Below are 21132 nucleotides of genomic sequence, written 5' to 3'. Positions count from 1 at the left end.
AATTGTTCGGCATGTCAATTGTTCATCCGAACTTCCGATGAACTTCCGGCAAACTCCTAGCGAGCTTTTGACGCATTGTTTGAACCTTCGGCATAATGCTCGATCCATCTGTTCTCGACGTATTGTCCAATTCTTCCTGCCCGATATCCGATCTTTGACTCCAACCCAACGTTCGATTCTTTAATTATTTTATCTTTTCATGATCGTAATTAGTCCTGCATCACTTTTCTCAATACATAAATTAGATCATAAATTAATTGATTTCATTATCAGATATTCAACAATCTCCTTCTTTTTTTTTTTACGATGGCAATCAATCGATGACAAAGTTAACATTAACTCCCCTATCTATATATCATATCAAAATAAGTTTTATATCATTTATAATATGCAAGCTAGCAAGTTTTTGAGATGTAAAGTTAAGCAAAATTTTTGCTTTTTTGAGATATGCAAGATGGCAACCTTTGCTTCTTGATATGGGCAAGCTAGCACTTCCTTTTAGATGCAAGCACTTTTAATTATCTTGAGATATACAAACTAGTATATTTTGCATTCTCTCCTTTGTTATAAAAAAATAAAAAGGAGAAGAAGAGAGGAATTCATTCATCACATAAAGAAAAGAATAAAATCATAAGTTTTGAAAGTCCATAAATCAAAGTTCTACTTTCCTAAATAAAAAGATGAAGGATTCATAGAAAATAATCATCACATAAAAGATCAAGTATACCAAAAGTCCATGAATCAAATATCTTCTTTTGTACATTGCGAGAAGAAGGAATGAGTGTATTGCAAAAAAAAAAAGAATGATAGAAAACGATCGATTTAAAAAGAAAACTCAAGTTATAAAAATTGAGAAATCCAAAAAATGTATAAGAGGAACTCATGTATTAGGAAGATTTAACATGCCTAATTCTCTTCTAATAAAATCAAATTATTCTTCATTTAATAGTTTTATAAAAATATCGGCTAATTGATATTTTGTATCAATAAATTATAAAGATGTATCATGGTTATTAATATGATCTCTAGTAAAATGATACATAATATCAATAAGTTTAGTTCTAGAGTGTTGAACAAGTTTTTTTGTTAAAAATATTACACTAGTATTATCATATTTTATAGAAATATTTTTTTAAATATAGTCCATAATCTTATAAAGTATTTTTCATCTAAATAACTTATGCATAATATGCACCTGCTGTTACATATTCAGCCTCGATCGTAAATAATGCAATCGAATTTTATTTCTTAGAAGATCAAGAAACAAGTGAATAACCTAAGAGTTGACATGTTCCAGATGTACTTTTTCTATCTATTCTATATCCAACAAAATCAATATCGGCATAAATAATCAATTCAAGATTTTTAGTTTTTTGATACCATAATCCTAGATTAGGTGTTTCTTTTAACAACTTTTGAGATTGCTTGAGATTAGATTAAAATCTAGTACATAGTCCAACACTAAATATAATATCAGGTCTAATTATTGTGAGGTATAGTAAACTACATATCATACCCCTATAAGTTTTTTTATCAAAACATTCTTCATCAATATCCATATCTATCTTCGTGGAAGTGCTCATTGGTGCATTAATAGCCTTAGCACTATGCATATTAAATCATTTTAATAGATTTACAGTATACTTATTTAACTAATAAAAGTTTTATCACTTAATTGCTTAATTTGTAATCCTAAAAAGAAAATTAATTCACTCATTAGGCTCATTTTAAATTCTTGACTCATAAGGATTCATTTGAGAAACCAGAAATTATATCATCAATATAAATTTTAAAAATAAGAAAATTATTTTTAAAATATTTAATAAACAATGTAGTATCGACCTTGCCTTTCATAAAATTATTTTGAATAATGAAAGAACTAAGTCTCTCATACCAAGCCCCTAGGTGCTTGTTTTAACCCTTAGAGAGCCTTAGATAACTTAAAAACATGGTTACGAAAGAGAGCATTTTCAAATCTGGATGATTGCCCAATATAAACTTCTTCAGAAATAAAGCCATTTAGTAAAGCACTTTTGACATCCATTTGAAATAACTTAAAATTATTACAATATGCATAGGTAAGGAGAATCCTTATGGCTTCAAATCTAGTCACAAGAGCGAAGGTTTCTTTATAATCGATACTTTCTTCGTGGTTGAAACCTTTGGCTACTAATCTAGCCTTATTTCTAACCACGATACTAAGTTCATCTTGCTTATTTCTAAAGACTCATTTAGTACCAATTACTAAATGGTCGCTAGGTCTAAGAATAAGTTTTTGCGCCTCATTTCTCTTAAATTGATTTAACTCCTTTTGCATTGCAATAACCTATAAATTATCTTTTAAGGTTTCATCGATTCATTTTGGTTCAATTTGAGACAAGAAGGTCGTATTCACATAAAAAATTTTAAAAGAAGAATAAGTTTTAACACCTTTTAATGTATTCCCAATGATTAACTCCTTAGGATGAGCATTTACATATGTTCATTCCTTAGGTAAGGATTCTTTGGAAGAAGATGCCTTAAGGGAGGAGAGTTTTTATTCAAATTTAAATCATCATCAAAATTGTTTTTCTTAAATTCGAAAAGCTCATTAAAAACAACATGAATGAATTCCTCTATAACCATGGTTCTTTTATTAAAGACATAAAATACTTTAAAAATAAAGGAATAATCGAGAAAAATATCTTTATTAGACTTTGCATCAAATTTTCCTAAGGTATCTTTTTCGTTTAAAACAAAATATTTATAATCAAAAATTTTAAAATATAAAACATTGGGTCTTTTGTTGTTTCACAATTTATATGAGTTTTAGAAAGTAATTGTCTTACGAGAACCCTATTCATGACATTGCATATCGTGTTAACAACTTTGGCTCAAAAATATTTGGGTAGGTTATGCTCATTTAACATGGTTCTTGTCATCTCTTATAAGTTCCTATTTTTTCTCTCAACTACTCCATTTTGCTATAAATTTCTTGGAGTAGAGAAATTATGGTTGTACCCATTTGACTCACAAAAATTTTGAAAATCACAGTTTTGAAACTCACCACCGTGATCACTATGAATAGACGAAATCATAAAATCTTTTTAATTTTGAATAAGTTTATAAAATTTTAAAAGATAATTAAAGCAATCACTTTTGTGTGCCAAAAAATATGTCCAAGTGTATCTACTATAATCATCAACAATTACAAAGGCATATTTACTGCCTCTTATACTTGTTGTATTAACTGGTGTAAATAAATCGATATGGATCAATTGTAATGGTTTAGATGTACTTATTTGATTTGAAACTACATTTTATTTATTTTCCTAGTCGGTATGCATCACAAACTTAATCTTTGACAAACTCTAGTCGAAATTTGAGAGATTAATTTCATGCTAGCATGACATAAGCTCCTATGCCAAAGCCATGCATCATTGTTTAAAGCTGAAAAATATGTTTCATCACAAAAATCATCAATATTTGATTCTTTGATTTTGAAACTATGACATGCATCACAAACTTTATCTTTAACAAAGTTGATGCTAGGCATTCCTTTTACAAGTTTTCAGAGATTAGTTTCATGCTAGCATGACCTAATCTCCTATGCCAAAGCCATGCATCATTGTTTAAAGTAAAAAAATATGTTTCATTATAAAAAATCATCAATATTAATAGTATACATATTATTATATTTTAAGGCAATCATAGATATATTATTATATGATATTTCAATTATACAAGCATTACATTCAAATTTGATGGTATATCCTTTATCACATAATTGAGTAATACTTAGTAGATTATGTTTTAACCATCTACTAATAAAATATATTCAATCAAGAGGCCTGACTTGTTACATATGATTCATTTACTAATAATTTTCCCCTTGTTAATGTATTCGAATGAGACATATTCTACATCTTAGCTAGTAAGCTTAAAGAAGTGCATTGGATCTCCGATTATATGTCTTGAGCATCTACTATCAATGTACCATTTCTTGCTCCTAACTTTTGATTGTAAACATATCTATGAGAAAATAAGTTTTCTTTTATGTACTAATTTAACTTTGGATCCCTCGTTACTAGATCTATCTATGTTAACTATTTGCATTAAGTTATTCATGGTTTCTTTAGGAACTCAAACTAATTTGTGTGGACTATATTTTTTAAATGAATATCTATAGGCATAATGTCCAAATTTACCATAAAAATTATATTTATTTCCAAGTAAAACATGTAACGTGTGTTTTGACTTTTGTTGAATGTTACTCACAAAGTCAATTCTAAAGATGTCCCTTTTTAGCCATAATCATTTTAAAGATTTATTACCTATTTTAAAATTTTCTAATGTTTGTTATAGTAAAATATTTTCTTTCTTAATTAAATCTAACTTTTCATACTTAGTACAACTAGCTAATATACAATCATCAGGCATATTTTTTTATTTTTCAAATTCACTAGCAAGAGAAGCATAACCCTTTTTCAATAGTTTATACTTTTTACTAACTAATTTAAAAATAAGAAAGATTTGTTTGAGTTATCAAATGTCATTAATGCGTAATTTATAAATTCTTATTTGTTGGTTGGTTCCTCATCTTCCAATACACTTAATCGTCTCAAATTATTTTTGAACGTCTTCTTTATCTTTGGTAACTTTTTTGACACTTGAGAATATTCATTTTTGAACTGTCTTAGCTTATTATATTACCCTTTTTTTTCATTTATTGTTTTAGTATCATGTTTTGTTCATATCATATTATATATATATATATATATATATATATATATATATATATATATATATATATATATATATATTCCACTTTTATCTATCGTTGCCAACAAACAAGCGAAGCGTAAGAGGACAATATGACAATTCCTCATCACCCATCTTTTGAATCTGTTGAATCCCTTGTTGAATCTTATTCCCTTATTTTCTCTTATAAATAAGATAAGCAGGGCGAGTTAGGTGATAGAGAGTTCCGTTATTGGGTCAAAGTAAACCAAAGAACGAGGTTATTGTCAAGTTTTAAGCGGCAGCAATTAACAAGTGCCAAGCAAACTACCCACTTGAAAAAAAGAGCTAAATAAAAATAGGACGGAATTCAAGCGTAAAAATTCCATTCTTCTAGTAGTCAACTCAATTCTTAAGAAGGAACTATTACTATTTATTATTACTCGACTCGACCTACCCTTGAAGAACCACTTGCAGACAACTATTACTATTATTATTACTCTGATTTTATAAAGTATTTTGCAATAGATATTTAGATAAGAAATTATGCTCGAATTTGTTTAAATAAGATAATTTTAGAAAGATATACAAGTATACTTTCAGATGAAATAAGTTTTGTATAAATTAGATTTTTATATAGAAAATTACATGTAATTTAGTATAAAGAACTTCAAATATATTATCTATCTCTATATAATAAAATTCAAGAGATCAAAATAAATAAATATTTGGGTAGTCATTTGGACTTCAAATTCAGATAAGGTATTGAATGAAAGATTTAAGAATTTAATTTTTTAATAAAAATAATTTTTGTGTGCCTATCTAAATTTTGTATAGAACGTGAAACAATACAGATAAACCAAATCATTTTGTCTCTATTTGATAGGATTGAAAGGATCAATTAAAATAACTTTTTAGGTAGATATTTTTATTTTAAATGTAAGAAAGATATATGAGTCTAGTTTCTAAAGAAATTAGTTTTGATCAAATCAAAATTTTATATAAAATATTTTAGTTAAAATAAAACAAATAGATAATAATTCTTATAAATTCTAGATTACTTAGTGTTCTACCCCATCTACACTGATTTCTATTTCTAAATTCTTCTTGTTTATAAATAATTTTTAGAGTTTTATCCTTTGCATCAATCTTTATATATATATATATATATATATATATATATATATATATATATATATATATATATATATATCCAGAAAACTTTTCACTCACACCTTAACTCACATATAAAAGAACACATCATCCGTACCCTCTCATTCCCTTGATTTGTGCCACATCAGAGCCGTTGCGATGAAAGTCAACATGATCATATATATACTATTACCCTTTTTCTAATAGCTACACTTCAATTATTGTTATTATTTGTCGAGTTGTTGTTCAAATATTAATTGATTTAACGTCAAAATAATCTGCAAAATCTTTCGAGCAAATCTTCACTTCGCGAATTCTTCAGCCGAAGCAGCAGCTCATCTGACTAAAATGATCATTAGTAAACAAATTAGTCACCTAATCAATTAAAATTAGCATAAGCTTTCCTTTGATCTGCTCTGTTTCAGTGTTTGTGGTTTTGATTCAACCCTGTGCTCTTTTAAACTAAAGCAATTGCTGAGATATTTCAGATTGGAAATCATAATACAGTGATGCCAAGTAAGAGGAAAAATTATGAGAGAGAAAAAAAAGGGGAAGAAGCAACAGTCAAGACAGAGTTGCAGCATATAGTAGCAAAACTTTAATTGATTTCAGCTCCTAAAACAGCATTACACCAGAAGAAACCAATGTAGAGGAATAACAGTGTCAAGTTTGGTCAACAAAATCGCACTGCTGCCAAAATTTCTGAAAGATTAACAAACTGACTATAATAAATGCATGCGCTCCACATAAGAATTAAGCAGCCACCTGCTGAGTGGTTCCCCATGTCCCACAAAGCAGCCAGAGTTGCCACTCTCAGTGAAGAATGGGAAATTGAAGAGATGTAGCAGCTCCTGGATAGCCTGCCGAACCAAGGATGAACCTGTTATCCTGCTCCGGCGGCCCCAACCGGTGACAATATCGATGCGCATAGGACTGGTGCCTGAGGCGAGCATCTGCCTGTGGAACCATGCGAGCGTCCTGGATAATGCGGTCACCGCGGTGCCCTCGGACATGACATGAAGGTTGATGAGCCAGTAACACTTGCGCTTCTCCCTGACTGAATTTGGGTACACATTCCTCTCTGCAGCTACCTCCCAAACGAGTCCAGCTTCCTCCTTAAGGCCTGATTTATGAAGGAAATCTATAACAGCATCCACAAGACCCCTCTTGCTCTCCCTGTCCTCACTGTGCATCAAGTCGAAGAAGCTACTAGCATGGGCCCTGACATTTCCTCCATTTGGTTCTGCATCTGGTAAAGATAGCAGGAAAGAATGAGCCGGGTGGCCTGAGAGGGCCATGAGCTTACAACAAAGCCCCATCTCCGAGGGTGACCCGGTGCAGCAGCTCAGAAGAAGAGTGTATGTCTGGAGAGAAGGAACCAATCCCAATCCTAGCATATGTTCGAGAACACCATGGGCATCAGCAAACCTGTGTACCTTGAGAAATGCACTCAAAAGAGAATTGCATGTGGGAACATTAGGTCGCAGGCCAGCGTTGAGCATTGCTTGATACCAAGCTCGAGCCTTCTCTACATTTCCAGCTTTACCCCACAAATCCACCAAAAGACCATATACAGGTTCATCAGGAACCCAATCCCTTGTCATTTCCATAAACACGGCTTCTGCTTCATTAAGATGCCCACCATGACCAAGTACCTCCATTACAATGCTGTAAGTAATCTTATCAGGACAAAAACCAGCAACTTGCATGTCCCTATAAAGCTTCACCACACAAGGATAATTCCTTGCTTTTGCCTGCAGAGCGATCATGATGTTGTAGGTGACCAGGTTAGGTACACAACCTTGTTCTATCATCTCGCAAAACAGCTTATATGCAGCAGCAAGATGTCCACCTTTCCCCAGGCAATTCACCATTACACTGTATGTGAAAGTGTCTGGAGAGAGACCTACATCTTGCATCCTCTGATACAAATCTAATGCAACTTCCAGGTACCCAGCTTTTGCATGGATGTCGATGAGAGTACAGTAGGTTACATGGTCTGGCTGGCGACCAACTTCCTGCATGTCCCGAAAAACTTTGACAGCTTCATCTAAATAATTGGCACGACCATATGCATGGATCAGACGGTTATAAGTTACCACGGTCGGCTGGCAACCATCCTTAATCATCTCTTCTATCAGTCTTCTCATAGCTCCGAATTGCCTTGCTTGTCCAAGGATTCCAATCATCGTAGTGTAAGTGTGCTCATCATGCTTAAACCCAGGCTGTGATTTTAACCATCTGAAAAATTCAAGAGCAATGGAGTGGTCGCGGAGTAATTTAAGCACCTGATTTGCTTGAAAAGGATCCAGTTTATATTGCAGTTTATCCAAGGCCTCTTCAGTTGTTGGTCCCCATTTTAACCGTTGCAAAGTGTGGTAATACTGCTCGATTGCATGCCCTGATTTCACCAATTTACCAGCAGATGGAGGACCTCCCGTGTGTAACCTTGCAGATTTAATTGGATTATGGAACCTATTAGTGGACCCAGCAGTTTCAGTAGTTGAACCTGTCATTTTCCTCTCAGAGATTCTTCCCCCAGGTTTTCCATCAGAGGTGAAGCTATTAGAATGATACTTCGCCTTCTGCCGAACAGACTGTCTTTGATTCTTAGCACCAGATGGTAATCCATTATTTGAAATAGAAGATTCAGTAACATTCTGCTTAGCTTTCACATTACCACGCATTGAAGGCTTTTCTACAGAGCTGCTAGGACAAGTGGAGCTTGAATCAGATACTCCCACAAGATTCAAGCTTGGCTGTCTCTTAGAATAATTAGGTTTGTTGTGTGACTTGTCATTAGAAGATATGGTGTTAAAAGATGGTTGGGTAGAATCAGCCATACACCTTTGAGGTCCTGGTTCTGTCCCTGGGGTCTTGTGGCTCACTAATTCAGAGAACATGCTAACAGTTGCCATACCTGCCTTCACGAAGCGTCCAGCAGTAAGCTTAGATGAATTGAGCATATCAGTCCCGGAAGCCCGAACACCAGCATTCATGTTGTCAGTGTTCCTGTTTGGAGGACTTGAGTCTGATCTCAGAGAGGATGAAGAGGAGACAACATGTTGGGCAGGACCTGTGCAACGAGACTTCTGATGAATAATGGATCCCACTGCATTTTGTAAGCAAGGAGATCCAGCCTTTGTCGGGGCACCATTTGCCGTGTTGGCTTTGAGGGTGCTATTAGGATGCCTTGTGGGAACACAAGTTTCATCCTCTGAGCAAGTGCATGAAGCACCTTCTGCATTTCCACATCTTGAACCACTAATATAAAATGTCCTTGCACAGTGGGAGAGGGTGCCAATTTGCTTTGCTCTCAACATTATCTGCAATTAGGTAATGATTAACTATGAGATAGAACGGCCTCAAGACAGAATGGAAAAGGAGTTATGCCATTAATATAATTGATGCCACATCAGCAAATTATACACTTGTTCCTTATTCAATTTAGTCCAAAATGGATTACCAACAAAAGCCATACTTACAGGCTCTACAATTAATGCTCTTAAATAATAGAGCACATTATCTGGCGACTATCTTCAGGCTTGAAATTCTTCGATCTAACCTGGAAAAACACAATAGTTCAATTATACCTTGGTTATCAAACAGATATACAAACACATACTTCATCATCTGCTTGTGTGAGTGTGCATAATGATAAAAATACCTACTCTATCACTAATTTGAGTCAAAATCTTGATGCAATGGCCAGTTAGAATGGACAATCAAAAGACACTGCAGGTCATTATATGCATAAATCAGCTCCTTTATTATGGCAACATATGGATCAAAAGAACACCAAAAAAGTCTGGTGGCTATACATGTGTATTATGGACAAGATGTCAAGATCAAAAAAAGAAATATATACTGCATCACAATAATTACTTCCAAGGAACGTGATGACTGGGAAATCTTTGGTTAATTACAAGTGCAGTAGTCATAGTAGAGTTCAACTGGAAGTGAACCAGTTCCATTGTTTGGCTCCAGTGAAGTTAATATGCTTTTGAAAGTTCCAAAGAACATCCAATTCTCACAACTTGGTTTCAATCCAAGGCCTAACGTCACCTTTGGACAACTCAAGAAAGTGTACACATACATGCATATACATATACATAAATGTGAGGGTGCAAATAGCTTCAGTTCAGGATGAAATGTGGAATGATGTTATGCCTACCAAAGAATCAGAGCAAGATCAATTATGTAAAACAGTTCATATTTCACCTATGGACTCTCAGTATATCATGCAATGAGACCTAGGGGTTTGATAACACTTGTAACTTAAGTTTAGCCGAAACATGGTTTTGCATTTCTTCCTTCCCACAATTAAAAACACTATCAGATGAACAGTTATCAGTTAACAATTATAAAATACCTACCGATCCTTTCGTGTAAGCAAAACCAAGAAGAATCACCCATCCTCACTTCCATACATTCGTTAGTTGTCGAAAGCATGGTATAAGGATCAAACCTTAATTTTGCATATTCTAGATGGCATATTATGATCAACATTTAAATAATTGATTATGACAAGATAATCATAATGCAGAAATCGAACTTGTTTCAGAAGGGAAGGTGATCATATTTAACAAAGCCCCTCCTGATTCCCTAGAAATGCCTAATTAATCTTCATATTATTACTTTGGCATGTTGTTGAATTATCTGCATGTGTACCCAAGGATAAAAAACCAAATTATCAATGCATCAAGAGAAAAAAAAGAATAGTGCTTTAATTGCTAAAATATCACAACTTATTTATTCTTTTGAAACAAGCACTCTTTACTATTTTAATTCTTGGAACAATAGTCACTTTCCACAGGACGTTGTAAAAAAAAGAGGCAGTTGAAAAATCCATCCTTGTATGGATAACCCAAACTTTGAGGTTGAACCATATACCTAGTAATCTTAGAGAAGTTCCAACTATTACTTACATTATAATCACATGTCTTCGTTCTTTCCAATAGGTTCTTTAATGAAACACCCACCTTCACGTATATATTTGTGCTGTTCCTACTCCCTAGATATATGCCTTCTTCAAGCACCAAAAAGAAAGTCCATAGTCTTGATGCTCATCATAAATTATGGGCTTACTTTGTACTAATGACGTATCTTACCCAATGCAATAGCACTAAGGAAGGAGAGTTCACATGTCCCATAAAAAGGGTGTACCCAATGAGGCTCCCACTAATGTGGGAACAGGATAGGGTCAATATATGTAATCTTATCTTTAAATATTTAAAGATGTTATTTTAGTGACTCAAACCTTGTCACCCAGTTCACAAAAGGGAACCTTACATATTCCATATGTTTATAAATTGAATAGCATTCAATTTCCAAACAGAAGAACAACAACAATAACTTGCAAGCTTCCTTTTTTTCAAAAAAGTGTATGTGGCGAAGACAGATTTTGAACTCAGGACCTTGCGATAACTGTTAAAATCTTTACCAACTAAACTAGCAGGCATCTTCGAAAAAATATGTCGGATGAGATTTCGAACCCTTAACATTTGGTAAAAGGAACTGGTACACCACGACCAAACCAATATTTAAGGAGTATAAATATATTAAATGAGTTTTTCAACCCTCAACCCTTGGTTAGCAGGTTTGGCACACCACCACCAGACCAATGTTTAAGGTGTCAAGTTTTCGCATTGCTTGAACCAATTGTGGTTCCAAAAGTCTTTAAACTGCTCAAAGAACCAAATGAAGAGTTCATTGTATGCAAAGTGCACCTTAGGTTTGCATTGCTATCTCCAACACAAGGTTTACAAGAAAAACATTAGTATGCAGCATTTCATGGGGGCTCAAAGGACCAACTAGAGACCTTTTTTTCCAAGTAATACTTTAACTTAATCTCTATTCCCTTTATCTATTAATACTATTCCGACCTTGGTAAAATCATCAAATCAAAATTTAAACTTTCAATGTGCATCAAGAGATGAGGTAGTTGATTTTGCTGCAAGCCAGTTATATCCATAAGCCTTGGTCTTAGCACGCACGGAAACAACAAGAGATCTTATCGCCACTGTATACAGAACTGAGACATAACTGTAACCAGAAAGGGAAGGCATAAGGATCAGCCCCTTCACAAGAAAAAGAATGAATTTTGCAGGAGAATGACGAGTTAAAATCTTTCAGAACGAGAACCATAACTAGAGAGACCGATGTGATAACTTCCTACCATAAAAACAGCATACATCGAAACAAGACAATTTTCAGGAAAGCAGGATTCCACAGAGACGAACTTTTCGATCGTAGTAACGCAGCCTCTGGGCTTCCAACCACAATCCACCGCTCGTCATGAAGGAACCAGCATCTCAAAAGGCTTACAAGAGCCAGATACCGAATCCAGTGACAACGTACCAAAGCATAATCCACAGCTCCATCCTAATCAACTCAAAGGAAAGAACAGTCTCAAGATCTTACCCCATCGACGCTTCACATCCAGAGAGAAAGGAACAGCGCAGCGGCGGCCGTTCCTTCCTCTCCAAGGAATAGGGGCCTTTCCTTCTTGTCCGAGGATTTGGGGGCGAGAGAAAGAGATGAAACCCTACCTTCCAAAAGATTTCAACGCGGCGTTTTATAGGACTCCCATCTCTCTCTGCTCTTTCCTTCCCCCCTGCCGTGCGATGCCGCTCGAGGAAATTGCTCACCACCCGACTTATCGAACGACTTAACAAACGACTCGAGGATGTGGTACACATCCAGAGCCGCACTGCCCCCTCCATCCCAAGTCGTATCGTAAATCGGTGCGTAGTCGAAGCAGCTCCTTCTTCTATTGTTTTCCCCCGTGGATTTGACTTGCTTTTCTTAGTCGCGACGACTTAAATCTACTGATTTATGCCACGGCTATCTTTCATTGCGAGCAAACAGCGGGTCCCATGTCACTATGCGAACTGCTTAGACACGGGTTTATCGACCGAAAGATCCGCCCGAGTAAGCGCACAATCGAATCCCGCCACTCCTACCTTGTTCCCCAAGACATGTAAATAACGCGCGAGACAATTATTTAATTGATACTTTTTCTACGTATTTTTCGCCTTACCAGCTCCCGGTCCCACGTCGTGATCACCGTATCATCCAATGACAAAGAAGATAGACGAGAGAGTACGTCCGAACGAGAAGAAAACTTATTATTTTTTAGATTTAACCATGCGTTGCGTTCGATTTCGTTCGTTGGGCACCGAACGCGACTGCGGATCCTCTCCAATTATGAGTTCAACAGAAATTGCTCGGTTCCCGAATCAGAGGCCTTCATTCAGGTGGCACCCTCATCTGGGGGGACGGATCTTGAGCCATTGGATGCTACTGTAAGATCCGGTGAATCACCCGATGCCATGTGACGTGATTTGTTTTGCTGCCCTGGAGCTTGTGGTCATAATGGCAGCGAGATTTGAGGTGTAAATGGTGACACATCAAACACCAAACGCGTGTCGCGTTCGACAAAGATATGCGGCTGGTGAAGTCACGTGCATAAAAAATGAATCACGTGCACGGAGAGCGTTCATGTGAAATCTGTAATGTTTCTTACGCAAGTGCCCACGTAATAGATCTCAAGCGGGCCCCCGGAAGCTACCAATCATCACATGAGTAGGGACAGGGAATCACACACGTGGGTAGAAAAGATCGTGCGTTTCTTCCCTATTATTAATATGATATATTAATACAAATAATGATTGTCTCACGCGCTACAGGGTCAACAATGAAGCATGTCACCTTTTATGATGAGCTTCTATACCATCAAAATTAAATGAGGAGTCGATCCGTGAGAACGATTATACGAAATACAAGAACACATAACATTTCATAATAAAGACAATAACAAGTAACAAGGACGATACTTAGCAGTGATATATCATCATCATGTCCATATTTCCTTTTAGATGTCCTTATTCTGGTTGCATGCATAAAATAGCTTGTGCTGAGGAGAACGAGTGCTCAGCAGAAAGAAATATATCTATTAGCCAAATTGTTCCCGCTTGTACGTGTTATCAATTGCTCATAACCTAGCATATTTCTTCAAGTTTTCCACTGAATCTTGTGCATCATCTGGTACGGGCATATTTGACAGCAGTGTAACCCTCGATGAGGACATCAAGACCGCCTTCTCTAAGGTGGACTGATCCATCTTCCATAGACGCACCTCCCACACCTGAAATAAACCATCTAACGTTTATGATTCCTTGTTAGCTGTATCATACGTGGAAGATGATAGCATGTCCCACTCGTGTTCACCAGTGATGGAGGACCACGTCATTATACCTTTCATAGCGTTAATTGTTTTCCCCTAACGTTACTAGGCTCGTCTACGGCCTACCTGCTTTGTGATTGGAGAGAAGGCGGTTCCACCGATGCCGTGGCGTATTAGTGGTGGTTTCAGCACGTCCGGGCACGTCCGTTACCGATCGACACGGGACCACTACGTCGGAGCTTTTATCTACCGCTCAGATGTTGCCACGTTCACTTCCTACCCAGATAGCGAACAATACTACCCATTCCCGCCCTGCAACGCACGCCCCCCACCGACCCACGTGACGATGACTGGAGACGGAGGCAACGCCTGCAGATCTCGGCCGAGACAGTGGTGGCGGGTTCCACAACATCGCCTTCGGGTCTTCTCTTGGGTGGTAGATTGACCATAAGAACCGGCACGAGAGAGAGAGAGAGAGAGAGAGAGAGAGAGAGAGAGAGAGTTATGCACGGACCTGTATGGTTTTGCCGGGTTGGAGAGGGGTGGCCTCGGCGAAGACGCGGTCACCGGCGCGGGCGCTGCGGTGGTGGTTGATGCTGAGCTGGATGCCCGCCACCCGCCGGTACCCGGAGGCGACGTGCGCCCCCATGCTGGCCAGCGCCTCCGCTATCAGCGCCGATACCCCTCCGTGGAGCACCTTGAACGGCTGCCAATCCCACTCCCGCCCATTACTTCCTCACACGCATCCCCCAAAACAAGAACACCGGCCGGGCGGCGCGCGCGTACCTGGCAGCAGGACTCGGTGACGGTAAGCCGGCCGTTGACCCTCGTTGCGGAGACGACGTCGATCTCGAAGCCGATGGCATGGAGCGGCGCGTCCAGCTCTGCCGTCTTTGACGTCGGTGGTGGCTTCGTCATCGTCACCTACTCTTCTTCTTCTTCTTCTTCGTCTTCTGAGGCCACAAAGGGGAGGAATGATTGGAGTCACCGGTTAACAGAACATGGTGGGGGTCCGGTCACAGCCATTAAATTATTGTTGGAAAAGGGGAAATGTATACTGGTCGTTCGATGGTTCGGAAATAGGCTGGTTCAAAATTTTCATATGCCGCCCTCTAAAATCCAAATATTAGCTTTAACTTATCACCGCCACGGATAAGTGCAGTAATAACAACTTTTTCGTTCACCCCCTCACCATATTGTTAATTACGACAACGGCCCGTCAGATCCAAGTCAATCTCTCGCTTTATCATTTCCTCGCTTAACCAGTGGACTCTCTCTCTCCATCGTCGCGGAGATCGGCATCCCCGGTTCCGCTTCCGTGGATCTTGGATTAGGGTTTCTTCTGGGATCGGGAAATGGGACAACAGTCGCTGATCTACAGCTTCGTCGCGAGGGGCACGGTGATCTTGGCGGAGTACACCGAGTTCAGCGGCAACTTCAACAGCATCGCCGCCCAGTGCCTGCAAAAGCTCCCCGCTAGCAACAACAAGTTCACCTACAACTGCGACGGCCACACCTTCAATTACCTCGTCGAGGACGGATACAGTGAGTGCCCTGGATCTCGATCCGGACGATTTAGGGTTTTCGCTCGACTCGATCCATCCTCCTCGCGGTTTTGGCGTGGTGCGAGGTGTGGGTTTCGGTTGATTTGAGGGCTTATCTAGGGTTTGTTTTTTGGTTGATTTTGATGGATCGTGATGTCTCTAGAATAATCGAAGGGGAAATTCGTGCTAGTCCTGGTAGTTTGATATCGTTATTTTGCACATTTGGAAAAAAAAAAATTATCGAGTGAAAAGAGGAAACAAATGAGATGAATCTTCTTACAAAGTTTTCATGCGTTGGAGTGGGTCAGGATGATTTTGTTTTGCATGTTGCATCGGAAAATATACTCGGTTCAAAGGAAATGTTGCAATAGTGTTTTTGTCCTTTTTTATCTTGTCGAGATCACTAGCAATATCATTGATTAGAGAACTGGAAGATTTAGATTAATTTGATTGCATAGTAGATAACTGGACGGTCTATAGAAAGCCGATGGAATCAATCTGAGAGTCGTGTGTCTACAAATAGTTGATTGAATTATTAGATACCTGGAAGATCTGATTGAATCAGTGAAAATTAGACAATCTAGATACAGTTATTTGAATCGTATTAGGCATCTCATTTGCATTGGCCATTGCTTATTTGAATGTACATTATGTGTTTCTTTCGGCCTATCGCATCATGTTTAAGTATGTAATTTTAAAGGATTCTATTCCAAAAGCTATTTCTTCTTATTAGAGATTAACTGAATGATGATAGTTTGTAGACATCTGTCTGTCTTTGATTCTTTCAACTTTGCATCTTTGCGCTGGGTTGGAAAACCTATTGGTTGAATATTTTGATTAAGGGTACTTATCTACCATCGAAATGGAGATTCTCTCCTTGTTCTTTTCCTAGTTACAAATCAGGGAGACCTTCAAACTTCACTACAGACTTCTATCTTGCCTTTGCTATCAGTAGTAGTGTAACTGTGGGCCCATTAGTAGTGTTGATATCAGTTTGAGAGATATTTGTGCATCTTGAGCTGTGATGGTTCACATTTAATCCTCTAGTATTGGCCACTGTATATATAAGTTACATAAGAGAAAAGAAAATTTAAATATGCCTCTAGAGAGCTACAATAGTTCCTCGGTGGACGAATTTTATTCTCTTTTGATATTTTAATTCTTCCTTTGCCTGAAGGAATATGTTCATGGTAAAATCTATCTTTCAACAGCTAAAGGATTGCTGTTCACTGGCCTTTTTCCAGGCATATGGAAAGTTACCATGGGCTCACATAAATATTATCTTTGGTACCATTTTACTAGTCATACATCTTATTATTAGAATAATAAGTTCATTTTGATTTAAGTTTATATGCAATATTTCTTGAGTCTATGCTTTGTCAGTTTGTCTTAACTGTTTCAGAATTGTATTGTTATATAGTCATAAAGCCCATGGGTTTTCTGCATTTGCATTTTTGTGACTTGCATATTGATTTATTTTTCTGATAAGTATGGTTTATAAGGTTAGACTTGGGCCTTAGTTCCTTAGGTGTTTGTTATGTGGACTTGTCATCCAATTGGATGTCTAGCTTTGTTGCCATTTTGCTTCTTAGGAAAGGTTTCCTCGTACCTGCTTGAGTTTTAATAATTATGTTGCTCCAAGAGGCAATGTTGTTTCACTGTTGTACATAGTGTATATGCAATCTTCTTATCCAAATCTAATAATTTAGTACTTGCAAAAGTTGAGAGTCTTATATTTTATTCTGGTGCTTAAGTGAAATCATGCATCTTGCAGCATATTGTGTAGTTGCTGTTGAGTCGGTTGGTAGGCAAATTCCCATTGCCTTTCTGGAGAGGGTGAAGGAGGACTTCAACAAAAAGTATGGGGCGGGAAAGGCTGCAACTGCTTCTGCAAATAGTCTCAGCCGCGAGTTTGGGTGACCTTTCTGAAAACCATGCAAATGTTCAAACAATTCATCTAATGTTGTCTAAGCAAAGTTAATAATGTATCTCTCACTATCACATCAGGTCCAAGCTTAAAGAGCACATGCAGTACTGCGTAGACCACCCTGAAGAGATAAGCAAGCTTGCCAAGGTGAAAGCTCAGGTTTCTGAAGTCAAAGGAGTTATGATGGAAAACATCGAAAAGGTGCTAAGTTGTTTCCATTTAATTGAAAAGTTCATGCTAGGCTTTTTTTTTCATGCAGCGGTGGGATGTTATGAATTCTGTTCTTTTGATAATATTTCTTGATCCTTCAGGTTCTTGACCGTGGGGAGAAAATTGAGTTGCTTGTTGACAAGACAGAAAACCTTCATTCCCAGGTATGCAAGTTGTATATATAATGGAAGTCAGTTAGGAGGTCCCCAAGAATGCTGCCTCATCAAACAAACTCTTCATTATATCACCGTAATAGTATAGGAGAACCATGCTTTCCATTTGTTGTCATACATTTTCTAATAACTTCCTCTCTGATGTTTGATATCACAGGCACAAGATTTTAGGCAGCAAGGGACAAAGATGAGAAGGAAGATGTGGCTACAGAACATGAAGATCAAACTGATCGTCTTGGGCATCATTATTGCGCTTATCCTTATCATAGTTTTGTCTGTGTGTCATGGCTTTAAATGCTAATGTCAATGGATATGCTACTGTGGAAACCACCCTTTCCCTTATAGGACTGGTTCTGTTTGTGTAATGGTATAGCCTACTAGTTTCATGAACACTGGTGATTTGTGGCTTTAGCATTCCCGGTTGCGAATGAGTATTTTCCTTCCATTTTCTTGCTTGCTGGGACTTCTATGTTCTTGGTTGCTGGGAACCGGGATGGGAGTAGCTTAGCATATTGTATGTCATGCGTGTATAGCCTGGACGTGATTCTTTCTTTCCATATGAACAGGCAGTTGCTTTGTTGATGCTTTATTATCGCTTGTGATTATAAACTAAATGATTTATTCTTTCTTTATTGTTTCATTGTGCTTTCTAAACTTCTCTCTAAACATTTTGTGGAGCTCTTGTTTACAGCCTATGATCAGGAAACAGCCTGTCGATCAAGTAGTCTCTCCTGCATCACTGTTGTGAGATACCACATCATCTCAGAAGAGTTTCTAGGGTGAGTCAGTCAACTTAAATATCATTTTCCTTGTTCCGCATAACAAAAGGGGTCATGTGCTTTTGATTACTAGCTTTGACATCAGCTGCCAATGTATTATTTTTTTTTTGTTTTTGTTTCCTAGATCCAAAACAATTGTCAGCAGTGGTGATGAACAACAGCTGCGATCATACTACAGTGGCCGGCAGCATACCCTTGGATCAACTCGTTATCTACAGGTGAGTCATCTCTGACTAAAGAGTTATATCTTCGAAGGTCGAATTTGTTCCCCATAAACTATCTATCTAAATGCTAGAAACTCATCTGCATGTAACACACGTACGCACGCACATGTCGTCACTATAAAATGAGGATGCATGGGCCACGTGTCACCTCATCACATCGTAAAGGGTTTCAATCAAACCACTAGAGGAATTTATAATTTGTCAAATAAAAGTAGCGTTTCCATTATAAAAGTGTTAAATTCATAAGAATAATGGGATACCAACTAATTTTACGTTTTGCTGCCTATACACACTTAGTGACGAACGGCATCACCCTTTAGCTAATAGGTTTTATCGACGGCTAAAGAACACCGAAAAGCGCTTATTGTCCGTTTTCCTATTAATAATGTTATAATGTCTTCATGATGATTGCCACGTTTTGCATATTAGTGCAACCTGGCACTAATATGGGTTCGATGTCCAACGACCATTTCCTTCATCGATGGAAGTGACAGTTATTAGTGTAAGAATCTTAAATGCGGCTGCAACCGCCATAACATGTCTGATACATCTGACATTTATGAGGCCTTATTGCGTTACTTTGGCTTATATCAGGATTTAGAGAATTACAAATGCATAATTTCTGAATCGATTGGGACAGCGTATGTATGGTAGACACATGATTTGAATTGTGGATCTCCTTGTTCCAAACAAATCCTCAGCGTGTCTTCTAAGCAGTGAGTCATTTGTAGCCGCGAAAACATAATCGAGTATAATTGTTGGTTCAACGACTCCGAAAGAAAGGACCCTTTTTTTATGTTGCAAGTTTAGTAAGAAAATTTGGTGGGAATTAGGTTATTCAGGATCATTTGAACAAAGTATTTTATTGGCACAACCATGTGATGAGTCCATGTTCATTTCAGGACTTGACGATCAAGTCTGGTTTGTGTTCATGAATCAAGTCCGTACTTGTTAGAATATGTCACTTTGAGAGGTGATATGGCATGAAGTGTGCACCCACAGTTGTGTTTGGAACATGCAGTGATCATGGCATAGAGCAGGCTAAACTAGGATACATCTCTTGCTACGACCGAACTGGAACTAGAAACGAACACAACTCTTTCAGAAAGCTACTACTGTGACTATCACAGAGACATACCACATACATGCATTGACATGCACATACACAGGGAATTAGACCCACTCACGGTGTGATGCCACCAGCGCCGCCGCCGAAACCGCCTCCGGCGCCGGTTCCCACACCGCCAACCCCGCCAAGTCCACCGAGACCACCCACTCCACCAACCCCGCCGAGGCCACCGAGTCCAGCTACACCAGCAGCGCCACCATAACCACCAGCAATGCCACCGACTCCACCAAAGACGAAGTTTTTCTTGTCTTCGAGCCCTGCACTGGCGTCGCCGCCGGTTGGCGTTTTGGTGGTTGCTGTGACGAGGTCAGGCACGTTCCTGGCGGTGGCTGGGGCCAGGACAAGGGCAAGCACAAGCAGCTCCGTGAACGCAACAGCCAACTTTGCCATCTCTCGCTCTCTCTCTCTCTCTCTAAGACTGAGGTATAGGAGTCACCAAATGCATGTCGGGCACGAGAAGAGTTGCGACCTTTTATAGAGGGCGAACAGTGTTGTGGGTGTTGGAGCAGTAAATGTAAGTAAACACCATAGCTGGTGAAAACAGAGGTGGTAGGTTCGAGCCAACCTGCTTTTACTGAACCTTTAGGCGAAGTAAATACAGAGGTGGTAGGTTCGAGCCAACATGCTTTTACTGAACCTTTAGGCGAAGTAAATACGAGAGAGAGAGAGAGAGAGAGAGAGAGAGAGAGAGAGGGGATTAATATCATAATATATGTATATTTCGTTAGAGCATAGAGAACGCTTTTTCTCATGCTACCGCTGCTCCAAAAATCTGCAAGCTTCCTCTCTTCGTACGTTTCCACCAGCGGTTACTGCTGATGGAATCCAGAAGAGACATGAAAGTGCTGAGAACAGCTGACGGCAACGGATTTAGGACTGACGAATATGATCCGTAGAACTTAGCCAGACCAGATCTTTTTGAATTTTCCTCATTATATTTACTATTATTAACATTCTCTCTCTCTCTCTCTCTCTATGTATGTATGTATATATACTATAAGATGTGAGCAGAAGGGTGAAGAACACAGTGGCTGGTGAGACGGCCATTAATGGATGCCATCATTTTCCTCACACATCTCAATACATT

General features: G+C 38.0%; 3 protein-coding genes and 1 pseudogene across 5 annotated transcripts; 1 reads left to right on the top strand and 3 right to left on the bottom strand.

Annotated features, from left to right (window-relative positions):
- Nucleotides 1-6456: 6456 nt before the first annotated feature.
- On the bottom strand, nt 6457-12504 carry LOC135645131 (pentatricopeptide repeat-containing protein At1g18900-like). 2 transcript variants are annotated; one of them, XM_065163223.1, is made up of 3 exons: nt 12295-12504; nt 9357-9436; nt 6457-9197 (listed from the first exon to the last, which is right to left on the bottom strand). In XM_065163223.1, the coding sequence occupies exon 3, from the start codon at nt 9192-9194 to the stop codon at nt 6594-6596; it is 2601 nt and encodes an 866-aa protein (XP_065019295.1). In that variant the 5' UTR covers nt 9195-9197; nt 9357-9436; nt 12295-12504; the 3' UTR covers nt 6457-6593. The 2 variants fall into 2 exon arrangements, with proteins under 2 accessions (XP_065019295.1, XP_065019296.1); XM_065163224.1 differs by lacking the exon at nt 12295-12504 and adding an exon at nt 12114-12288.
- Nucleotides 12505-13653: 1149 nt separating this feature from the next.
- LOC135643987 (1,4-dihydroxy-2-naphthoyl-CoA thioesterase 1-like) lies at nt 13654-15130 on the bottom strand. Of its 2 annotated transcripts, none has more exons than XM_065161320.1 (3): nt 14846-15115; nt 14574-14765; nt 13654-14020 (listed from the first exon to the last, which is right to left on the bottom strand). In XM_065161320.1, exons 1-3 carry the CDS (start codon nt 14975-14977, stop codon nt 13868-13870), a joined length of 477 nt encoding a protein of 158 aa, XP_065017392.1. In that variant the 5' UTR covers nt 14978-15115; the 3' UTR covers nt 13654-13867. The 2 variants fall into 2 exon arrangements, with proteins under 2 accessions (XP_065017392.1, XP_065017393.1); XM_065161321.1 differs by lacking the exon at nt 13654-14020 and adding an exon at nt 14342-14482 and having other exon boundaries at nt 14846-15130.
- A 184-nt stretch (nt 15131-15314) lies between these two features.
- On the top strand, nt 15315-18502 carry LOC135643986 (putative vesicle-associated membrane protein 726; annotated as a pseudogene).
- A 1597-nt stretch (nt 18503-20099) lies between these two features.
- LOC135644196 (glycine-rich protein 5-like) lies at nt 20100-20435 on the bottom strand. The gene has a single exon (XM_065161664.1). The coding sequence runs from the start codon at nt 20433-20435 to the stop codon at nt 20100-20102; it is 336 nt and encodes a 111-aa protein (XP_065017736.1).
- Between the last annotated feature and the right edge of the window lie 697 nt (nt 20436-21132).

Source organism: Musa acuminata, chromosome BXJ3-8, assembly GCF_036884655.1.
Source record: "Musa acuminata AAA Group cultivar baxijiao chromosome BXJ3-8, Cavendish_Baxijiao_AAA, whole genome shotgun sequence".
Taxonomy (NCBI): domain Eukaryota; kingdom Viridiplantae; phylum Streptophyta; class Magnoliopsida; order Zingiberales; family Musaceae; genus Musa; species Musa acuminata.
This window is presented reverse-complemented; position numbering and strand designations above follow the sequence as displayed.

What these genes read in the sequence shown, in the direction of transcription:
- LOC135645131 (XM_065163223.1), bottom strand. Translation starts at nt 9,194, where the DNA reads ATGTTGAGAGCAAAGCAAATTGGCACCCTCTCCCACTGTGCAAGGACA.
- LOC135644196 (XM_065161664.1), bottom strand. Translation starts at nt 20,435, where the DNA reads ATGGCAAAGTTGGCTGTTGCGTTCACGGAGCTGCTTGTGCTTGCCCTT.
- LOC135643987 (XM_065161320.1), bottom strand. Translation starts at nt 14,977, where the DNA reads ATGACGAAGCCACCACCGACGTCAAAGACGGCAGAGCTGGACGCGCCG. An exon ending in TCACCGAGTCCTGCTGCCAG is followed by an intron (nt 14,766 to 14,845) that starts GTACGCGCGCGC and finishes TGGGATTGGCAG; the next exon opens with CCGTTCAAGGTGCTCCACGG. An exon ending in AACCCGGCAAAACCATACAG is followed by an intron (nt 14,021 to 14,573) that starts GTCCGTGCATAA and finishes GGTTTATTTCAG; the next exon opens with GTGTGGGAGGTGCGTCTATG.